The sequence below is a fragment of the Filicampus tigris genome, chromosome 2, assembly GCF_054856515.1.
Source record: "Filicampus tigris isolate MCC_2025a chromosome 2, RoL_Ftig_1.0, whole genome shotgun sequence".
NCBI classification, from domain to species: domain Eukaryota; kingdom Metazoa; phylum Chordata; class Actinopteri; order Syngnathiformes; family Syngnathidae; genus Filicampus; species Filicampus tigris.
Genome location: NC_141218.1, coordinates 1,395,165 through 1,415,320, shown reverse-complemented (window position 1 = coordinate 1,415,320; position 20,156 = coordinate 1,395,165). Strand labels below are relative to the sequence as shown.

General features: G+C 48.2%; 1 protein-coding gene and 1 long non-coding RNA gene across 3 annotated transcripts in view; one reads left to right on the top strand and one right to left on the bottom strand.

The window, feature by feature from the left end:
• Positions 1-20,156, top strand: part of LOC147150765 (uncharacterized) — a 495,403-nt gene that overhangs the window by 467,763 nt on the left and 7,484 nt on the right. The gene's annotated exons all lie outside the window — the stretch shown is intronic.
• Positions 1,774-20,071, bottom strand: stim2b (stromal interaction molecule 2b). Of its 2 annotated transcripts, none has more exons than XM_086024355.1 (12): positions 19,315-20,071; positions 10,596-10,726; positions 7,131-7,242; positions 6,879-6,990; positions 6,454-6,569; positions 6,183-6,360; positions 5,925-6,102; positions 5,681-5,842; positions 5,504-5,604; positions 5,164-5,402; positions 4,128-4,368; positions 1,774-3,293 (listed from the first exon to the last, which is right to left on the bottom strand). In XM_086024355.1, exons 1-12 carry the CDS (start codon positions 19,415-19,417, stop codon positions 2,753-2,755), a joined length of 2,214 nt encoding a protein of 737 aa, XP_085880481.1. In that variant the 5' UTR covers positions 19,418-20,071; the 3' UTR covers positions 1,774-2,752. The 2 variants fall into 2 exon arrangements, with proteins under 2 accessions (XP_085880481.1, XP_085880482.1); XM_086024356.1 differs by having other exon boundaries at positions 4,182-4,368.

The following is a 20,156-nucleotide window of genomic DNA, read 5'->3' as shown; positions in this document are numbered from 1 at the left end:
CTCTGCAAAGGAAGTAACATGCGATTTTTGCTGTGGTTTGATACCAACTTTTTGATACAGCAAAGTGTGTTTTTCCATTGTGACATTCCCAATTCAACTTAGTAGAAAAGTATGACTCAAAAACGGCAACAAAGTCAAAATAGTCTAATTTGATTTAAAATATATATATTGATTCTCGGGATCAGATGCTTGAATGTCAAAGCAAGTTTGGTAGGGATCTGATCCATCGTGGGCTGGATTGTCTCATGCCTAATAAGGACATGTGCTGTTGAAAATGACATATGGCCAATAAATTGGGACTCCAAGATGAAAAAAAGGATGTTGTGAGTGCGCCGTGTGGCTGGTCTTAGCCTGATGCTCTGCTGCCTCCGTGTGGCTTCAAGACGCAAGCGCAGGGGCTTCTGGGTAATTCGCTCTTGGAGGCGAGTGATGATTTGATGCGGTTCCGGTGCGCATACAGCGCATTTCGTTCATGCGGTGAATTGATGACCCGTCGACGCCACTTTCATCACTATTGCTTGATATTGATAAAGCCTTCATGCATTCTCTCCGCGGCTGCCCCGGCCGGGGTGGTGTGTGTGTTGGGTTGTTGGGGGGGGTTGTTATCATGATGATTTTTCTCCCCGCGCTGCGAGGTGGCGGTTTTCCCACATGCAGCCGCACGCAGCGAATGCCGCGCTATGCATTTCGATCGACTGGATGAAGCAATCATTCAAAGTGCACATTGTGTTACTGTCAAAGTGCACATTTTGTTATTGTTTACAGCCAGCTCGGCCATACTTTTCAAACGTGGACAATGGCAAATGCCGCCATGAGAAGCCTTCATGGTTAAGAAGTCAAACTGTATTTAGAGGGGGTATCCGATTACATTCAGTTTTCATATGGGCGACATGAAGGACGATCTCCAAGTTGTGGCAAGAGAAAAAAAAAATCTATTATTTCCAATATGAGCTGCGCAATGCTATATACACAATTGGAGACGTCAAGTTCAATTCTGACAAATAAATGGTGCCCTCTGCTGGAAAATATTCAAACCGACAGAAGGCAGCAATTGAAACACCACAGTACAAAGGATTTTTTTTTCAAATCCCTTTACGAAAGCCATTTGCGGCTCGCCCTCATCTAACACACACACACACCGTAATTTTGATACGACGAAGATGAGCATGCGTGACATCTTTGAAACCCTAACGCTACTTTGAAACCCTAACCCTAGTCTCAAACCCTACTTTGAAACCCTAACTTGAGTCAGAAATCCTAGTTTGAAACCCTAACCCTAGTTTCAAACCCTACTTTGAAGCAATAACCCTAGTTTAAACCCTTCGTTGGAACCCTAACCCTAGGTGGAACCCCTAACCGTAGTTTAAAACCCTACTTTAAAACCCTAACCCTAGTTTAAAACCCTACTTTGAAACCCTAACTTGAGTCAGAAATCCTAGTTTGAAACCCTAACCCTAGTTTCAAACCCTACTTTGAAACCCTGACCCTAGTTTTAAACCCTTCTTTGAAACCCTTGGGTTTTTAACTAGGGTTAGGGTTTCAAAGTAGTTTATTTTTTTTACTAGGGTATCTACTTTCGTACTAGGGTAACAACTCCCTAGCTGCACTTGGCCATCTTTTTGCCACAGTGCCATCTTGTGACTGGAGGCTGTAAATTGCAGTGCACTTTCAGTCCATTTGTTTTTCCAACAGCATCACCAAACAACGGCGTGATGTCGATCATTGTTTCAAGCGAAAGCGGGTATTTTCTGTTCACAGGAAGATGTCGACAATCGCAAAGGCCATTTTTTTTAATCATTTATTTTTTATCAATTCTTCTACAGTATACAAATATTCACACTTAAAATGTTCTCAAAAACACTAGTGTGTCATTAACATTTCTCCCCACCTTACAGTTCTCTTTATTCCTTCAGTGTGTGCTGTTTAGTCCACAATAATAATAATAATAATAATAATAATAATTGCATTGATTCATCATCCTGTCACGCACACCTCGTAAACATCGTCAACCTCTCTGCCACCATCAGTGGTGAGAAGCTACGTTGAAGCCACAGTGTGAGGAAGGAGCTTTTTGACATCATCATGCCAGGAGGTCCGTATTGCGTCGTCATCGGCCCCCCGAGGCCCTTTTTATTGGGGGGGGAGGCGCAAAATTAAAGTGTCTGATACTTTGTGTGACGATGGAGGCGGGCATCATCACAGTATTCTTCAAATCAAGAATTTGCCTTGATGTCAATCTGGAGGAAAACCTGAAGTCGCTACGCAGGGAAGGCAATGAAATAGTGCAAGGTCAAAGGAACAACAGATCAACAACTTCAGGAAGCTACCCCCCCCCCCAAAAAAAATCAAATAAAATCTAAAATGTTAAGATGAGCGTCAACATTCAAGTGGCATCGTGTGACCTTTCCTTTTGTCATAAATGTCAACTCTCTTCCCAAAATATCAGGAAGTAGTGCAACAAAGCTTTGAGCGGGACCTTTTGGTTTTGTTTTCCCCGCTACGTAACAAGAAATCAAGTGCTCGGGAGCACCTCAATCCAGAAATTGCGCGACGAAGGGGAAATGTGTGCCGTGGTCACAAAAGTCGTCGTGTGCTTGGAAATAAAGGACCGGCTTCGGTCATGTTGCGACGTTTGACGTTTGGCCTTGCCAAGGCAACGGTGGAAGATTTGGCAGCGGCCAGACCGAGCTCCTTCCCGTGGTTGAAGAGCCGTTGGGCGTCCGTGTTTTGTTTGGCGCACACCACTGCCATCTTATTTTCTCTTCTTAAATAAGCTTTTGATTTTGGAGGAGGAGCGCTTGATTTTCTCTCCGTTGTCACTGGAGTCCTGGGAGGAGGTGCTCTGGAGCTTGTGCTCCCGCCCCACGCTGCGGCCCTCCGAGTCCAGGGAGGTGAGCGACGGGTAGCGGCCCACCGAGGGCAGCGCGCCGGCGGGCAGCATGCCGAAGCTGTGCGACTTCTCCAGGACCCCGTTGTACGCCGCCTTCCCCGACGGGGGCGTGACGGCCCGCGGGTCCGGCGCCACGCGAGTCAGGTCCGGCGAGGGCGAGGTGGACGGCGGGCCCGGGGGGGTGCCGGCCGGCGTGGGGGGCAAAGGAGGCGGGGTGGAGTCCCCGCTGTTGCTGGTCCTGCTGGTGGATGTGGGCAACTCGGAGCAAGTGTGGTTGAACAGCAGCATTTCCTCACGGGAAAGTTTGCGGTACGGGTTCTCCAGGGTCACCACGTGCGGCGCCCTGCGGCCCATCGAGGAGTTCGGAGTGTCGGCGTCGGGGCTGCTCTCCTGGCCGGCGTCCCTGGGAGACGTGGAGGCGAGCAGAAAAATGTCACAAAGTTATGCCTATCAGTGGTTGTTGTTGAAACGGAAACATATCTTTCTGCTTCTTTCCTGATGCAGGTTGTGTCAATGCCAAAAGGCAAGTTTAGTGACTTTCTGGTTATGTTCGGTGCTAGCTAGCAAGGTTCCGTTTCCCGCGTGTGATGTCTCGTCAGTTTGTGCTAGCATGTTATTTAGCCTAGTATGTTAGTCAATGGATGCGTGGTATTGGTGTGTTGCTGATTATTCTTTGTGTTGTTACAGGCCGCCGTGAATACAACTGTTCCCTCTCGTCCCTTTTTTGTTTTTTTTAAATCAGCGTAGACCAGCATGTTTTGTTGTGTTTTCATGCAGCAAAGCAAAACAAAACCCAAGATTTGAACAGCCAACCCTTGGCTCAGTGTGCAGCGCGCACCCTGAACTGAGCCGCAGTCGCCCGGCAGCGCCAGCCCGTTGCTCGGGCCCTGACATGAGCTGGTGACCAGCTGGAGTCTTGCTGGTGTCGCCAACTACCAGCAAGGAAACAACACTGTGTTGCTCTTGCTGGGTGGCTTTGGCTCAGTTGGTAGAGCGGGTGACCTACTGACCCAGGGTTCGGCTGTTTGAAGCCTGGTTGCTTTGTTTTGTATTTTGGTGACACCGGCAAGTCCGGCATGAAAACATAACAAAACCCTTCAATGCTCTTCTTCATCGAGAAATTTAGTACTACTTCAAATGGGGGATGTTGTCCTCGGACGAAACCGAAGGTCTTCATGCATGAATCAGCGTTACCACTTAGCCCCAAAGCACCAGTAAAAATGTCTGAATAAAACACCTGAGAGTCCACACTTTCAAACCATTCCTCGGCGTTCCGGCCGCCGCTACATACCCCCTCCTATCCGAGCTGAACATGACATATTCGTCGTCGGCCTCGAGGGGATAGGAGAGGGACGAGCTGGCCATGGACAGCAGGTCGGGATCCGGGGACATCATGGAGGACGGCGGCGAGCTCATGAGGCTCCGGCGGGAGCGGCACGCGCTGCTGTTGCGTGTCAGCGCCGGCCGCATCAGCGTGGCTATTAAAAAAAAAAAAAAAAAAAAAAGATACGGGAGATTAAGAAGATTAAAAAGGATTTCACAGCATTCATAAGGCTCAGAGTGACCCTCTGCTGTTTAGAAATATACAGTGCTACTGCAATATCAATGCTTGGTTCATTAGCCTATCTCTGGCGTTTCACATTATGCGTTAGCATTAAGCTAACAGACTTTTGGAAGACAAAGTTATGTGTTTGGTTAAATACACAACATGTTATTCTCTTTGATTTACTCAGATGCAGTGATATTCTTTTCTTTTTTTCTACGCAGTGATATGCTTTGTATGTGTCGCTTGCTGCCTATGTTGTGTACAAATACCACTTGCTTCAAGGTTAATAATTATTGTGATATCGATGCTAGGTTTGTTAGCCTGTGTAATGCGTTTCACATTAAGTGTAGCATTAGGCTACCAGACTTTTGTAAGACAAGGTTATGTGGTTTGGTTGAATTCACATGTAATTCACTACGATTAGCTATGCTGCCATAATATTAGTTTGTTTTTACAGTGCATACAGTGTTGAAATAGCACTTGTTTCAAGGTTCATAGTTAATAGTAACGATGCTTGGTTTGTTAGCCTATCTCTTGTGTTTCAAGTTATGCGTTAGCATTAAGCTACCAGAATTATGAAAGTCAAGGTTTTGTGCTTTGGTTAAATACACAACATTTTCTTTGAAGCTTGAAAACCGCTTGAAGCAAAGACATTTTCTGAACAAGTGTTTGCCGTCTGCCAAAAACACAGCACACACCTCCACCGCCACCATGCCTCTTGCCTCACCTGTGAATTGCGGAACGATGGGGGGCGTGTCCTCGTCCAGGTCGTCCACGCCGCCAGCTATGGGGTACGGCGGGACGGAGACGCGCGGCATCACCACCCAGCTGTGGTCAGAGTACAAACTGGCCGTCAGACTCGGCAGTCCCGAGTTGTTGACAACGGGGAAACCGCAGAGCCTCTCGATCTGCTGCCAGCGGTGCAGGCGCTCCCTCAGGCACGCCGTCACCTCGGACAAGGACTTTCTAAAGACAGAAAAAAAAAGACAAGCTTTAGCCATGTATGGCCGAGCTATATCAAATAAAAAGCCTCGTTTGAGAACCGCTGTCATGGTTCGTGCACTAACTTGGCCTCAAGTATCTTGTGGTCCACCTCATCCAGCGACGAACTGTGTGCGACGTGAAGAGTTCCGAACACGGAACTTCTCTTCTTTTTGATTTTCTCCGCCTGGAATGCAAAAAGGGAAAGATTTGGAAATGGAGGCAACGAAAGGAACGCCCAGAGGACGCTTGGTCACGGCTACCTCGTCCTTGGCGACGCAGAGCTGTAACTCGGCACTCTGTTTCTTGATGTTGTAGTACTGAACCTCCACCTCATGCGTGAGCTGAAGCCACTTCTGCAGGGCTTCCGGCAGCGACCGCTCCGAGTGCATCTCCTTCTCTGCTCGCTTGAGGGCCTTTCGGACCTACGCCGGCCGGGTGTACGGGTTTGGGTTTAGAAGCGTGCCGAATAGTCTCCCTATTTGCCGCATGTCAGGCAGGCTTCACCTGTACAAGCTCCTCTTCGGCGTACTTGAGCCGACTGAGCTCGCATTCGGCGCCTTCCCGCAGGTCCCGAAGTCTGTGGGCCTCCTTCTTGGCGCCGGTGATCTCGTCCCTCATCTTCTGCTCGAGATTCTGCTTCTCCACAATGACCGTTCGGTTTTCTTCCTGAGCCTTTTCCAAACTGACAGGGAGGAAACCCGTTTGAATATTTGCCACGGTTCCCAACCAGGTTTTTTTTTGTTTTGCATTTCTCTCGCTAACCGACTCTGCAGGTCGAGGAGGCTTTGCTCGGCGTTTTGCAGGCCCTCCAGATCCTTCATCATCTGGGACATATGCACCTTGCTGGACTTGTTCTGCACGTAGGCAAACCAGCAGCCGCCCACGCCGATCACTATGGAGATCATAAGGACGAAGTCTTTCATCCAGTTGTGTTGCAGACCTGAGGGAAAGGAGAACGCCAGCGATGCCATTTGAAGCGTTCACAGGCCACGTGCGGTCAAGTCAACGCAATGCCAGCCAGGCGCATACTTACGCAGCGGGGGGCCGAAAAGGACTGCGTCGAGCGCCTTGAGGTTGAGTTTCTGTTTGTGTCGCTGGTCCGACACCTTAAGCTGCATTGACAGAAACGACGGCTCATTTGCGGCGATTCTGCAACACAAAGCCAGACAATCATGGTGGTGCAGCCGCGGTAGGCGGCGACGCGGATGTGGCTCCTGGACCACGCACACACTCCGGAACCGTTAGACCGTGATGTTGTTCGGTCACGTCTTTGCTCGTATTTCACATTTCTCCATTTGAAGACTCTGCCCTATTTTAAGACGAGCATGTTCAGGCTGTAAGACGATCTGATGTGGCCTCAAAGTATCTGCTTGGCTGCCTTTGGCTAGCATCAGAGGGCAGCATTGTCTAGTAAGACGAACGCATTTGTCGGCAGCGAAGGCGAAAGTGTCTACTAACCGTGGCAATGTGTTGCCAGTCACACGGAAGTCCCGGAAGTTCTTTTCATACTGGGGCAGCTCCACCGACTCCTTCAACCACTGCACCGTGTCTTCCAGCGTCCAGTTGTGGACTGAGAGACACACAAAGCCGTATGATTATCTCAGCGAGTCCGCGGCCAAAGTGGATACAGTATGAGAGCAAACTGTAAGGCTCATCTATGTTGGGTGTTTTGGTGTCATGTGTCTGGGTTGCAAGAACAAATGTATTTGCCTTCAGAGGTCTTCCAGCCCTTCCAAAGCTCCTCCACGGTGATGTGCTGGTCCTCGCGGTGCAGGTTGCTGTGCTTGTTGGTCTGATGCTGCTTCATGTCTTCTCTGATAAACTAAGGAGAGATGACAAGATGTATTAGCATCTGCTTTTGGGGCAGGGGGCTGTTTCTTTACAGCACACTTCTTTTTCTCTCAATGATTGTGTGTTTGACAGTTCTGCACAGTTGTCTGACTGCTCTCTCTCACGCGATGCGCTCTCTTATACATACACACACTTTCATTTCTGGTCTTTTTTCCTTTTAGGGACTTTGAGCGGCCAGCAAGAGTTCCACTTCCACCTGCGTATGTGTTAACTTTCCGACAGTCCTCCTTTTGACAGCTCGGAACTTCGCAGCCCTGTAGAGAAGTCTTAGCCACAACAAAAGAACTGCCAGAATAGCTTTTGCCCCTAAATGTACCATTGCGGGGATAACCCGTGCTCAAATTTCAAACGGATAAACTTACCATTTCTTATTGTCAGTGCCGTTCGGCTCTGTTACTGGTTCCCGCTATTGTATTGGGCGTGACTTTGAATTCGCATACAGTTTGAGTTCCAATTGATACTGATTCTTAGTTTTGCCAATCGGGGACTTCTTATCCCTCAGGTGTGGTACAAATGCATATAGAACTGTGTAAATGTGCCCTGTGGCTTCGGGCAACCTCACTGTTGCCAGAAAACATGAACAGCAAACAAGCGCATAGCAAGAAGAACAGGGAGCTACAGAGGACCTACTGGATGGAACTAATAGCCACATTACACTAAAGACGCGGCACAGTTCCGAGACTATAAATAATCATCAAGCGGTTGTGGTTGTTGATGCTTCGGGCTGATGAGACAGGCAGGAACTGTTTGATCAAAGCTTCAGGGTGGTGAAATGGCTCTTTGGGGAGTTTTCGTTGCAAGTCCACGAATAAAGCCAACTTGAAATGCAAATATCCTAAGGACTGAGGACTACGTTCGTCAATGACATGTTGCTAAATGACCCGCAATGATGAAGTCCTATCAGGTCACTGAACACCACCTGATGTGGAGATGTTCAGCTCAAGAATCAGTCAGGAATTGGGACTGATCTTTTCACCTGAAACATCTCTTCCTTCTCGCCTGCTGCTGTCAGACTCTTTAACAAGAACATTGTGTAGTCTCTACAAACTGGCGGACATTAGTGCAATTGTGCAGTCCTGCACCTGAGCTCATATCGTGCAATACCCAATATTCCCCACTACTGTAATACCGTGCAATACTCAACATTCCCCACTACTGTTAGTCTAGTTTTATTTTTATCCAATGCCGTCCCTTACATTTCACTACAGCACTGCAGCACTGTCACTTACTTAGAGTATTTTTTCCTCTGTACTATGTACAGGCCGAAATGAGTGTTCCTCATACTTTTTATGTAGATGTAGGTTGGTGTGTACATACATGTATATATACACACGTTACTGCGTATATTTACATAGGTTTGATCCTAAATGTTTGCCGTCAATGTTATACATTAATGGCCACATTATGCCGCCTGTGTCCCTGTGTGACCTCCGTGATCTTTGCTGCTGTAACAATGAAAATTTCCCCACTGTGGGATCAATAAAGGCATTCTTATCTTATCTTATCTTATCTTATCTCGGTGGAGAGTCACTGATGGTGTAGTGGTACACACGCCCGAGTTGTGTGCGGGCAGCGTGGGATCGGTTCCCGCTCAGCGACGGTGTCTGTGTGCGTGTGCCCTGCGACTGGCTGGCGACCAGTTCAGGGTGTAGTCTGCCTTTCGCCCATTGTCAGCTGGGATAGGCTCCAGCACCTCCCCGCGACCCTGGACAGGATAAGCGCTTTGGAAGGTGACACATGAAAACATCTCGGTCGACCGAGGTCAAGCATGCATCTCCGGGACTCTCGGTGGCACTTTATGCCTGAAATGCAGGTCGCGGACAAGTGGATGTCCAGTTCACGGATGTTTCATTACGACAATGAATGACCATCACCTTCATCAGCCTCTCAGCTTTTGGGCGGTACTGTAAGTGAGGGCGGAACCAAAGGCAGTAAGCGCCAGTGGAATCTGTGTTGGACGGGTGTAAGGTGTCAACCAGCGGCGGTGGAATTGGCAGAAAGCCGGGGTGCGAGAAGACGCTCTCGTTTTAATGCCCGTTGCCCTCTCCTCCAAAGTCCTTCCCCACAATGACCCAGTTGGAGTTGCCGCATCCGGGAACTTTTGTCTTTCCGGCTGTTGGCGTGTCCAGGTCGGGTAACACGCGTCGCTCCAGATCAACGGGAATTTGCCTTTCCGTTCAACGAGGGTCTGCCACGTGGAGCGTGTGATCAAACGCTGGCAACTTTTCAAGGTTTCCCAGCAACAAGCTGTCATGAACACGCAAATAATTGAAAGACACTTGGGTTGAAATGTCAAACAAATTGCGTCTCGGGTTTCTGGCGTCAATTCTGAGAGGTAAGCACTCAGTAACGATCCGATGCCGCAGCCAAATAGTTCTCCTATACACTTGCAAATTTGGCCACGGCATATTATCAGTCAATAGCAAAATATCTTGAGAATTGGTATACTTGTAAAGATTATGCAGTTAAAAGACCCAGATCGCTATGATAGAGGTGATTGGCAGGTAGCTATCTGTAAGGTACACTAAGTGCCAAACTACAATTGTTCAATGCAGAGAAAAAAAATATGAGCATGTATCACAGGGTCGAAAATGTAATGCAGTATAATGGCACAAAGTAGTCATCTGAATTTAACCATTTATTTTTAAAGTAATGAAAATGTTTTAGGCTTGTAGTTTGGTGTATATCTAGGGTTGGAACCTTTTGGAGAGGTCTACTGTTCAAATTTTTGTCTGCCATTTGCGTCAGGTCTTGGTCCCATTTGGCATTTCAAAAGAGCTTCACTCCAGTCACGAGTGAGGTCTTGTCAGTTGATAGAATAAAGAGCGACACTAACACAACCATGCGATGCAAACGCGGCCCTTACGAGAACTCAATTCTTCAGAAATCACTGGGCGGGCTCCCGGATGTCAGCCATACCGGATGCCCAGAGTAATGCACATGCAAAGTAGAGAGTTGGAGGTGACACGTGCTCCTTGTGAGCATTGCTAACTAAATATTAGACGGGAAGCTTTCTTGTGTCAACTTGAGACGAGCTCTTCGATTTCAACCAAATGTTAAAAGACTGCTAATGGCTGGCGACCGGTTTAGCCGACCTCCCATCCAAAGTCAGCTGGAGACGCTCCAGCCAGAGGCGGCGGAACCGGGTGGCGGGGTCACGGGGGGCATTACCGTTCAAAGGCTCGTAATCATCATAATGTAGAACGTGCAGTCGCAGGCTTTGACCAGTGATCAGATTCAAATCAGCGCCGTGTCTGGTGTAAGTGGGCAACACCGGGGTTGACTGTACTCTGTAAATCGGAAATGTGGATTTGCAAAACTCACCTCCACGCTCTCGTTCACTTCGATGCCGCCGTCGTTGTCGTCGTCCAGCTCTTTATGGATGTGGCGCAAGGCCACCAGGCTGAAGCGGTCCGCATCGCTCACACACGGGGGGATGACCAAGAGGCAGGGGTCTAGATGGGGGGGGGACAAACATGTCGGCCACGTCAGTCTTCCCCAAAGGGCATCTCATTCCAACGCTAGACCAAAACGTCACCGCAAAAACTAAAATGACATCATTCCCGCAGCACACCGAACGATCTGTGTGGCTGCCAATCACTGGGTTAGGACACCAAGTTGATCAGTAGAAAACAGAATCAATTTCTCTCGGAAAAAGGCCATACCTTGCAGATGAGCGTTCATCTGTAACAGAGCCAAACACAATCGCAAAACCTCTGTTGTCAGAAGGTGGAACCGTGTAAAAGTACGTCCATCTGAGGCGGTGCGGGAGACACACTTGGCAAAGACGAGCGTGTCGTCAAAAAGCGCGGCAGCCCCAACACACTTCATTCTCGGCATCCTTGACGGCGCGGGTGTACGGAGCTCGTCACACCTTTTATCGTGGGAAGTTGTGTGAAATAAGGATTCGCGGACCGGTTGTCCTCGTGCACATTCCCCGATTTGCATGAGGGTACATCCACTTGCCTTCAGGCCATGACCACACCTCTCGTTCGTCACCGTTTTGTGTAAATATATCGAGGGTTCTCTTCAAATGTTTAAATGCACTCTTTTGCCACACAGCGAGGCGGGTTGGGTTCATGTTGAACACTCATTTAAAGGAGCGAGGCGAAATTCACAAGGGCTTGCTTATGGACACATACAATCAATAGAAATCGGCATCTTACAAAAGATTTTGAGAAGTGCTTTTGAGATGTAGCTACTAACTGTTCACTGACTTGTTATTCTGAAACCCATTTGAGTTCTCGGCAGTCCTTTCCTCTTTGCAGCAGTGGGACGTGTCCTTCCGAGAACAGGATTCATAATAATGCCAGAACTTCTCTTTGAGCTTGTCAGCACTAATAGCAATGTTAGTCCTTCTGCGCAAAGGACAAAGATTATATGACTGAGTACTTAAGTATTGTCTGTCATGTTGCTGCTGAACATTTGGTTTTGGCATCAATCATATGCTGAAAGAGAATTAGTAAAGCACTGCAACATAGGTAGCCTTAGCCTTAGAATTCGCGTTAAGCTAGCGGGGCCTTTTGCCATTTGTTTGGCTGTTTTTGATCAAACAAGTGTAGTTATACTTTTTTATGTTGAATTTGACAGTAAACTTCAACTTGGAGTAGCATTGAACAGCTTGAAGCCTCGTTTTTGATAAATAACGTATGTTGTGTTCACGACTGCAGTGCAGCGCTCATATATTCCTCTATATGACTTACAAATCAAAGCAAAAAAAAAAAAAAACTGGTCCAAAGAATTTCACATTTGATAAGTGGGCAGGCACTACAGAGACCCCATTTACTCGCATACAAGCAATTAATGAGTACATTTTCCATCATATGTGCATTTTAGTGACAATGCCACAAAACAGAGCTTCAAAGACCAGCTTCCAAATTGTGTCAAGAAACACACTGGCTTGCATCCGGCGATCCTACACTCATATGCTTGGTGTCAGTTCTCGCTTCAGTGCTAGGCTAATGTCTTCTGGCTTTAGCATAAAGCAGACCGTGGCATTTCGGGCACGTCGGCTCTGTTGACGCATCAGAGTGCAGCTCGGGCAATCCACTTAAGAAGCAAGCGGAGAAGTTTGACTGGACACGTGCCCCGGCTAAGTTTGGACCAGAATGTCGGCGGTCGGTCTAAAACGGCTGATACCGAAACCGTGGCGGCTTCCATAACGACAAAATAATTTGCCCGACGGCAACCGGAGCTGTTACACAATGAGGCTCCTTCACATGATATCCGGCAGCCTGCATTGAATATTAGAGTTACATAATATGTAATGCTGTATTTGCTTTGCTGGCCAGACTGGCTCTCAAATTCAAGTGTTGCTTGTTTACACCCAACCAACAGCCTAGTCCCAGTTACACTTTGTCAGGACTTGAAGTCAATTGAGTTTTAATGGTAAAGGGGACACATCAGGAAAAATGGACTTGTATTATACAAATGAGCCTTTGGAAAGCCTGCTCATCCATCGAGTATCAGAAAATCTGTTCAGAATGTTCTTATTTCAGCTTCATTTACATAATAGCAACCCGACATTGAGTTTCTCCGCCCATGATTTTCAAGTGACAGCTGCCGGCTACGCGGAAGCACAATCGTGTGAAAAGCTTAAAGGTAAGCAGAGCTGCAGAGTCTGCACAAACTAGCTAACAGCGTTGCGCACACGTGAATGGTTGGTGAAGTTGTCAATGTTGGGGTGGAGGGGATATTTGGGAGGGCCTGATTGTCATGGTAACAAAGGCCCATTGGCCAGAAAAACAGGAAGGCGAGGTGAACAGTGGCTCATTTGCATGAAACAAGAGTGTGCTATAAGAGTGTCCAAAGAAGAGTGTCTGAATTTGTATTAAAGACACCTGGGAACTGCTTTCAATTGCGGGGGGTGGGGGAGAGATCCATTGTCAAATTCTTTTTATTGTTGGCCTAATTCTGTTCCACATGTTCTCCAAACTCTTCCTAAGATAGCTTGTGAAGTTTAAGAATAAAGACAATCCCAAGATATTTTTAAACGCTGTCATTTACAGTGACAGTGTTTAAGTCTGTGAAATTCACAACAATGACAGCACAAGCCTTCCCTTCCCAGGTGTCCTCTGTCTTTTGTGTACTGAGGGACGCTTATGAGGAACTATGTGACAGGAAGTCGCTGCCAGTGACCCCTTGCACTCCGGGAGAGGAGTTGGCGGCTGGCGAGAAGCGACATGTGCAAAAAAATCAAAACAGCCGCTCCCAAAAGACTGCAAAATTGGAAAGCACTGAGCTATTTTTAACTCGGCGGGCTCCCGTTTGTCAGGATGTAAGAGCCCAACAATGGCAGAGGTCTCCCTTGCTTGCACACAAGCAGATGTTTAGCGCGCATGCACTAAGCGCTAATTCACTTAGCAAGCTGTCACCAAAGCGCTTCAAAGGAATTCGGAAACAAAGGCATCGCGATGTCAGCCTCCGGATAAGATGCACGTCAATAACAAGACCTTGCTGGTTGGTTTTTTTTCAAGTGTCGCACTGAACGATTAGAAAACATCGTATGTTATCAAACGTTCCCGCAAGGCCTCCTTGCTGGACACTTTCACTTCTGAGGCAGTAACACAGCACAGGTGCACGTGAAGTCAGTCCTTGTCGTCCTCCTCGGACGTTACGTGAGCGTTTGTACGATCGGCGGCATCGCCGAGCGGCGGAAACAGACTGCAAGAGAAGGCTTAGTCAGTTTGCGTTTTGTTTTTGCTGCTTTGCCTGGTTGCGAAAGGCCCACGTCCACGCAATCCCCACCAAACACTTGATGCGTGGGTCCCCACAACCAGACGTGCGCTGTCATTGTCAAGTGGATCAGATGAGGAAAGAAATGGGTGTGTCTTTGCCATTGATCAATTGAAACGCCGGCCTGCCACCATCATTCCCTTGGATGCCTAAAACCCCTGTTAAATTATCACTAATCCTAACTTGGGCTTTTCAAAGGGGAAAAACTGAAAAGGCAGGGGGTTTAACTGGAGCGCCAGGTCTGAGGCAAAAACTTCCAGAAAAGGAGATGCTCCTTGCTGCCGGGATTGTGTGGAACGTTTGGATAACAGCCCCCGAACACGAGATTGACCATATCGCCGTCGGCCAGCGGAACGACTGCGAAGGCAAGGTGAGCTTGAAGACGCCTCAAATGAGCTCACTTGGTCTCTGACAAGCTCTTTTGCCAGTAAGTGTGACAGGCGAGAGTGGGCGAGACTTGCCAACTGACGGTTGCAGCTAAGTTTCCATGTCAAAAGAAAGAGGGGCTAAAATAGAGAATTGGATGTCCCGTGCCAAAGAAGGCAGCAAGGTTCTTGTTAGGCAGCAAGCAAACACAACTTCTGCTTGTGACTTGGGCGATCTTTCATTGTTCTGATTCTGTCGTGAATGAAAAGGAAAATCCCGTGTGGGCACGCTTGGCTGGAGAATAAAAGCAGGCCTCTGAAATGATGTTTTAGGCCAGGAAGAGCTGCAATACAGAGCAGGTTAGACGTAAAGGGAGAGGCGTTCCTTCTTCATCGGCTTTGTCACGTTCATGTGTCGATCCAGTCGGATCGCATTGTTGAAATGCTGCAATGACCCGAGGCGTGACGTGGCCGGCAACACGGAACAGCCTGTTCCTTTCTCGTGATGCTTTTCCAACTTGACCATTGGCACGTGGATGTGTGCGACCGCAACCGGTGACAGTGGCGGGGACAGCCGTGATGAAGTCAAGCAGACAGCGGCTAGATCAAGTCACGATGAGATCTGCTCCTTCTGGGAATGAGCTGCTCCGGCAAACGTTTGCGGTCATTGACGCCAAGAAGCACACTTTTTCCAGTCGCCTGGCTCACTTGCCGCAAAAGAGGGACGTCAGTCCGGTACAGTGTGTTATGTAAACCGGGCCCATTTTGGCACCTGCCAGTCCCAAGATGGCAAAATCGGGCCTCATCTCGAGGCAAGTTGGATCCAGAATGCAGATGGGAGTTAGGCTGTAGATTTTGGATTCTCCCTCGCAAACATTGACATGGTAATCAAACGTCGTTAGCGCGTCACGGTTCTAGTCCGTGTTTAATCTTCAAACACGGGCTTCCAGGAGCAGGTCGGCTTTCGGTTGTGTGTGACTGACAAACTGGGGTCTGCGCTCGTTGACCCGCCTGTTCCAAGCACGGGTCGGATCGTTAACGCCGGCAAACGGCATGCCGAAGAAATCCACACCTCCCCCACGGGCGGGAAAGTCCCTGTCACACGCGAGCAGACTGAACGCTCACGTACGCAAGACTAACCGTCGTTACATGAACGGGAACCGGAAGTTCCTCTCAAGAGGAGATGGGCCCCGGGGACTGTCTCAGGTGTCTGTGAAGGGCGCAGCTTTGGATTCTTCCTGTGTACGGGTGACAAGCCTGAGCAATGCCACACATGAGCAGGAGCGGATTCAGGGAGCCGGCGAACAGGTGCTGTTGCAATGTCAGAATTCATCAAAGCAATGACAAACGCACTGGAGAGCTTCTCCGCTTGGCGTTGCAAGGAAGCGCCGTTCGTCCATCCATTCCTGTGCCTGTTCAGGATCACATTGAGCTGGAGCCCATCCCACCTTGGAAAGGTCCTTCATTTTGTACAGTCCCGACAAGAAAGTCGAGCCAAACTTTCTTGTCTTGAAATATAGTCGCCAATCTCAGCCACGGCCTAGCGGTCACTTCCGCCGCCGAGGGCTCAGGCAGCCAAGTGTAGCACGCTGCCAACTAGGGGATAAACACCTTTTACGTGTGGCCGACAACAGGGCCGCTCGCTACTGTGCGCACACACCACCCAGTCCGGTGCGCTCCGGCGTTTACCGGGACTTCATATTACGACCTGAAACCTGAAAACAACAGAATAGCGCATAGGAAATCGGCATTAAAATAAGCTGGGAAAAGTTGAGCGCTAACTTTATAAATACTCTCGCGGGGCTCTGCTCTCGGGCCTCATTAGGTTGGATAACGACCCTAAAGCCCATGGATTGAGACGGGGGGCAGCAGCTGTCCACCTTCGACGACGCTCAACAGGCAAACAGCGGCAGTACGACGGACGACACTAAACTGACCTTCGCAGCAGGCTTTTCCAAAAACACTTTACGCCAGGGTGACACTTAAAGCGGAAGTCAACCCAAACATCTTTTTTTTCAAGAATGTCTTCCCAGCAGGCCCACTAGTTGAAACACGGCATTCTGATTCATTTTGCGTTTGTGGAATAAGTTAAGCATGCACTCGTTTATAGGCATCTCTGGGGGCGGCCATTTTGTGTTGTCGACTGAAAACGACATCACAACTGCTCACAACCAATCACGGCTCAGATTCACAAAACAGGCCAGCCGTGATTGGTCGTTGTGATGTCATTTTCAGTCGACAGAAGACAAAATGGCCGCCCCCAGAGATGGCTAAAAACGAGTGTATTAACACTTATTCCACAAACGCAATATTTATCACAATGCCCTGTTTCAACTAGTGGGCTTGCATAGAACATATTCTTGGAAAAAAAATGTTTGGGTTGACTTCCGCTTTAAGTTTGATGAAAAACAAGTACGAGCGTGATCACGTCGCGACGCTGACGTCGATGACAAACACCTGTCTGGCTTTGGGGCTGCTCGAAGCTGAAATGGGGTACGCGTGGCGCAGAAACCAGAGGTGGCAAACGTACTCACATGATGTACTTAAGTAGAAGCAGACGTACTTGTGGAACAAGAGACTCTGATGGAAGTCCTGAGTCCATTTCAAGGCAACACGTTTTGAGTTGGGCAATTCAATTCGATATTTTTACTTTTGCTGTTGTGAAAATTGCCTTTCCCACATTTTACAAGAAATGAGAGTTGTCAACACCCCCCCCCCCCCCAAATTTAAAGATATACTGGAAGTAAAACAATTCATCTAATTGTTGCCATAAATGTCAATGGTTTCAAGTTGTTCCAATTTCAATTCCTGCTTTAGCCCTCCCCAAAAATATAATTGCGTTTTTGACAGTGCACTTTGACAGAGTAGAGCGTACAGATAAGTGTTTTTAAATGTAGGGCTTCAAAGTAAAAACTCATCTAGAAAATAAGTGCAGTAACAAAGTATTTGTACTTGGTCACTTTCCATCTCTTGCAGGGATTATTTATGGGGGGGGCCAAAAAACAGTCATTAAAGTTGAAATAACTTTAATACGACATTGACATTTCTGTTCGTACAACACCGCAAGCAAGTCGTTTGCTCAAAACAATTTGCTGAGTTGTTTTTAAGTTGGGGGTGCAATAGTTGTGCAAACTCTTATTTATTTGTTGTGAAATGCAGAAAAGCCAATTTGCACAAGAGCAAAACTTTAAACAGTTGAATTGCCGAGCTTCAAAATGTTATCTTAGTTTGTTGCTATGAAATGTTGAGTAGTTTTTTTTTTTTAACAGTGTCAAAGCATTAGGAAAGGAGTTAAATGGAATGTGACTTAATTCGCCAAGAGCAGCGGTTCCATAAGTGAGCAGTCCTATCAGAAGTGAGCATCATCCTGCAGGCTCATTACTTAAGAACTGGATGTTGCTTGCAGCCAGTGGGAGGGGCTTTGTTTGCTCAAATCAGCTAAGCACGCAAGAGCATAAAAAAAACTTGAAGAGACCACACGTTCATGTCGTCGCTGAACTGACTCGCCTCGGGCGGCAATGTCGCTTCTTTACCTTAAGACACCCAAAATCGCAGGGCCAAAAACGGGTTTTTGCCACCGGAATACAAAATCGCGCCAATTTTTTAATCTTCCTTAATCCATTTGTGAGAAAACCGGTATGGTGTCCGCAGGGGACAGACACACAAGGGCTCGCTTTCTGCTCTGGGCCGCACAAGTGGAGCTGACGTAATGAGATTGGTACTGACGCGTCATTGTCCACTGGACGCAGATCACAACTTTGCTTGCCAGTCTCAAAGTGGGAAAAGGACAAGTGCACAATCGCCAGTTGCAACAATCCTCGGCACTCACTCCAGGAATTTGAAACAAATCATGTGAAATCAACCAATCAAGCCTTCACACATTTTTCATCACGAGTTGATGATGAAATACACAAGACCAGCCTGTTGGGATTCTCAGAGGATAAAGAATATATGCAGAAAGGCATTACTGTATGCTTTTGTCGGCCTTTGTTGCTACTGCTTGTGTCAAAGGTTTATAATTAGCGTTAACATTGGTGCTGGTTTCGTTAGCCCGTCTGTGAGTTAGCATTAAGCTAGCAGAACTCCACAAGACAGTTATGTGGTTTGGTTAAATACACAGGGATTCTTTAGAATCTCGAATATCTAGAAGACTTTGTACACTACGCCTTTGAAATCAGGTGAAACTTAGCGTACAACAATCAGTCCAAAAAGCCTGCGAAAACATGAAGGGACTACTTAACACTCAACATTCTAAGAATCCTGGGAAGGGCTCGCCTGGCTTTGTCGGGCATCCGGTTTCTCCGGTTTTCAAGTGTCTTCCACCTCTTGTCAATGTTAGATGTCCAAAAGGGGGCTTATGCTGTGCGCCGACAGCCTTCGGTGCGAGCCTTTACAAAAGAACAAACGTTTGAAATGTCAGGTAGAGTTGTCGGCAAGCCGTACCTTTGACTGCCAATATTTGCGTCAGGCCCAGGGGTGCTTCTGTCCAAACTGCGGATTCCCCTTTTGAAATGCTCTGGAGCTTTCCCAGATGTTTTACAATTTGCTAAGCTGTCCCGCAGACGTACAAGGGGACGATACAGATTCCTTCCCGTGTGTCACACGTCGGTCAAAGTGTTATTCCCTGGCAGCGATCGAGTGCGGCCGCTCGCTAGTTGATACTGTGCATCATAACCGCTTGACGGCGTGCCAACATGTCTGTTAGTCCATATTTAACATGCTTAATTAACCCAACTCCCCAGTCACAAAGTTCTATTCTGACTATTTACATGACGAGGCTTGCTGTAGCTCCTGGTTTAAAAACAAAACCAACAACAATAAAAAAAAAATTAAAAAAACTTCAAGGGTCATACGGGTACATGTACCGTGGCTGCGGGGGGGATGCCCTTTTCAACCTAGACTAGAGGGTATTCCCCGGGTGGGAGGTGTACGGGGGCGCTTACCTGGGGTGGCTCCATCTCCAGTATCCGCCGACTTGGAGCCCAGTACCGCAGAGATGACGAGTCCACGCAGCAACACGATCAGCACCGCGGGGATGGTGCACATCGTGGACGTGTGGGTGGGTTAGGCGGCAGGCAGAAGATCCGGCAGTGTGCTAAGGCGTCGGGATCATGGGCCAAATCAGTCTTTTGGAAGATATTGACACGCAAATGGCAGTTCCGGAGCGCTTAATGAGCTCAACAGCCTCCACAGGTACTTTGAAAGGGGCTGCGTGCTGCAGGCTCCCCCATGATATCAGCTGTCAACTAAATCGCGCATCTGATCGTGCACGGCAGGGGGGCGGCTTATGTGGAGGAATCCCAAACCTTCAAACCGGGCCCCTCAAAAAAACAACAAAAAAAACGTCCGATCCGTGAGTGAACCGATTGTTAAATCCCCACGACAGGCTCCGCGAGTTCTTGCCAAGTAGTGCCCTACTTCCACGTTCAGTGGAGTATAAACACGTAGGTCCAGATCCGCCTCCTCGTCACCATGAAGGTGGCCGTTTAATTTTAAAAAAATACAGTGGGAAAAAAGCACTTCCTCCTCCGGTTCTTAAGGAACCGCATGGCTGCTGCTGCCTCCCCACCGCTCCCTATTTGCTCCGCTTCGAGAGGTCCGGTGCGGCGTGGGGAACCGTGCGCCATCGCCGCTAGTTCGCCGGTGGACACGCACGCGCGCTTGGGGAGGTCACGCGCATCGAGCAGGGGCGGAAGTCACTATGCAAATTAGCGAGCAGGGGGCGGGGAAAAGGGGAGGGAGGCGGGGGGGGTTCGTGTAATACAGTAGTGTGTGTGTGCGCGCG

Excerpts from the sequence above, each read along its gene's own strand:
- stim2b (XM_086024355.1), bottom strand. The coding sequence starts at position 19,417 with ATGTGCACCATCCCCGCGGTGCTGATCGTGTTGCTGCGTGGACTCGTC. Across the intron at positions 6,570-6,878 it reads ACTGGCAACACATTGCCACG|AATCGCCGCAAATGAGCCGT; the intron begins GTTAGTAGACAC and ends TTTGTGTTGCAG. Across the intron at positions 4,369-5,163 it reads CATCGTTCCGCAATTCACAG|CCACGCTGATGCGGCCGGCG; the intron begins GTGAGGCAAGAG and ends TTTTTTTAATAG.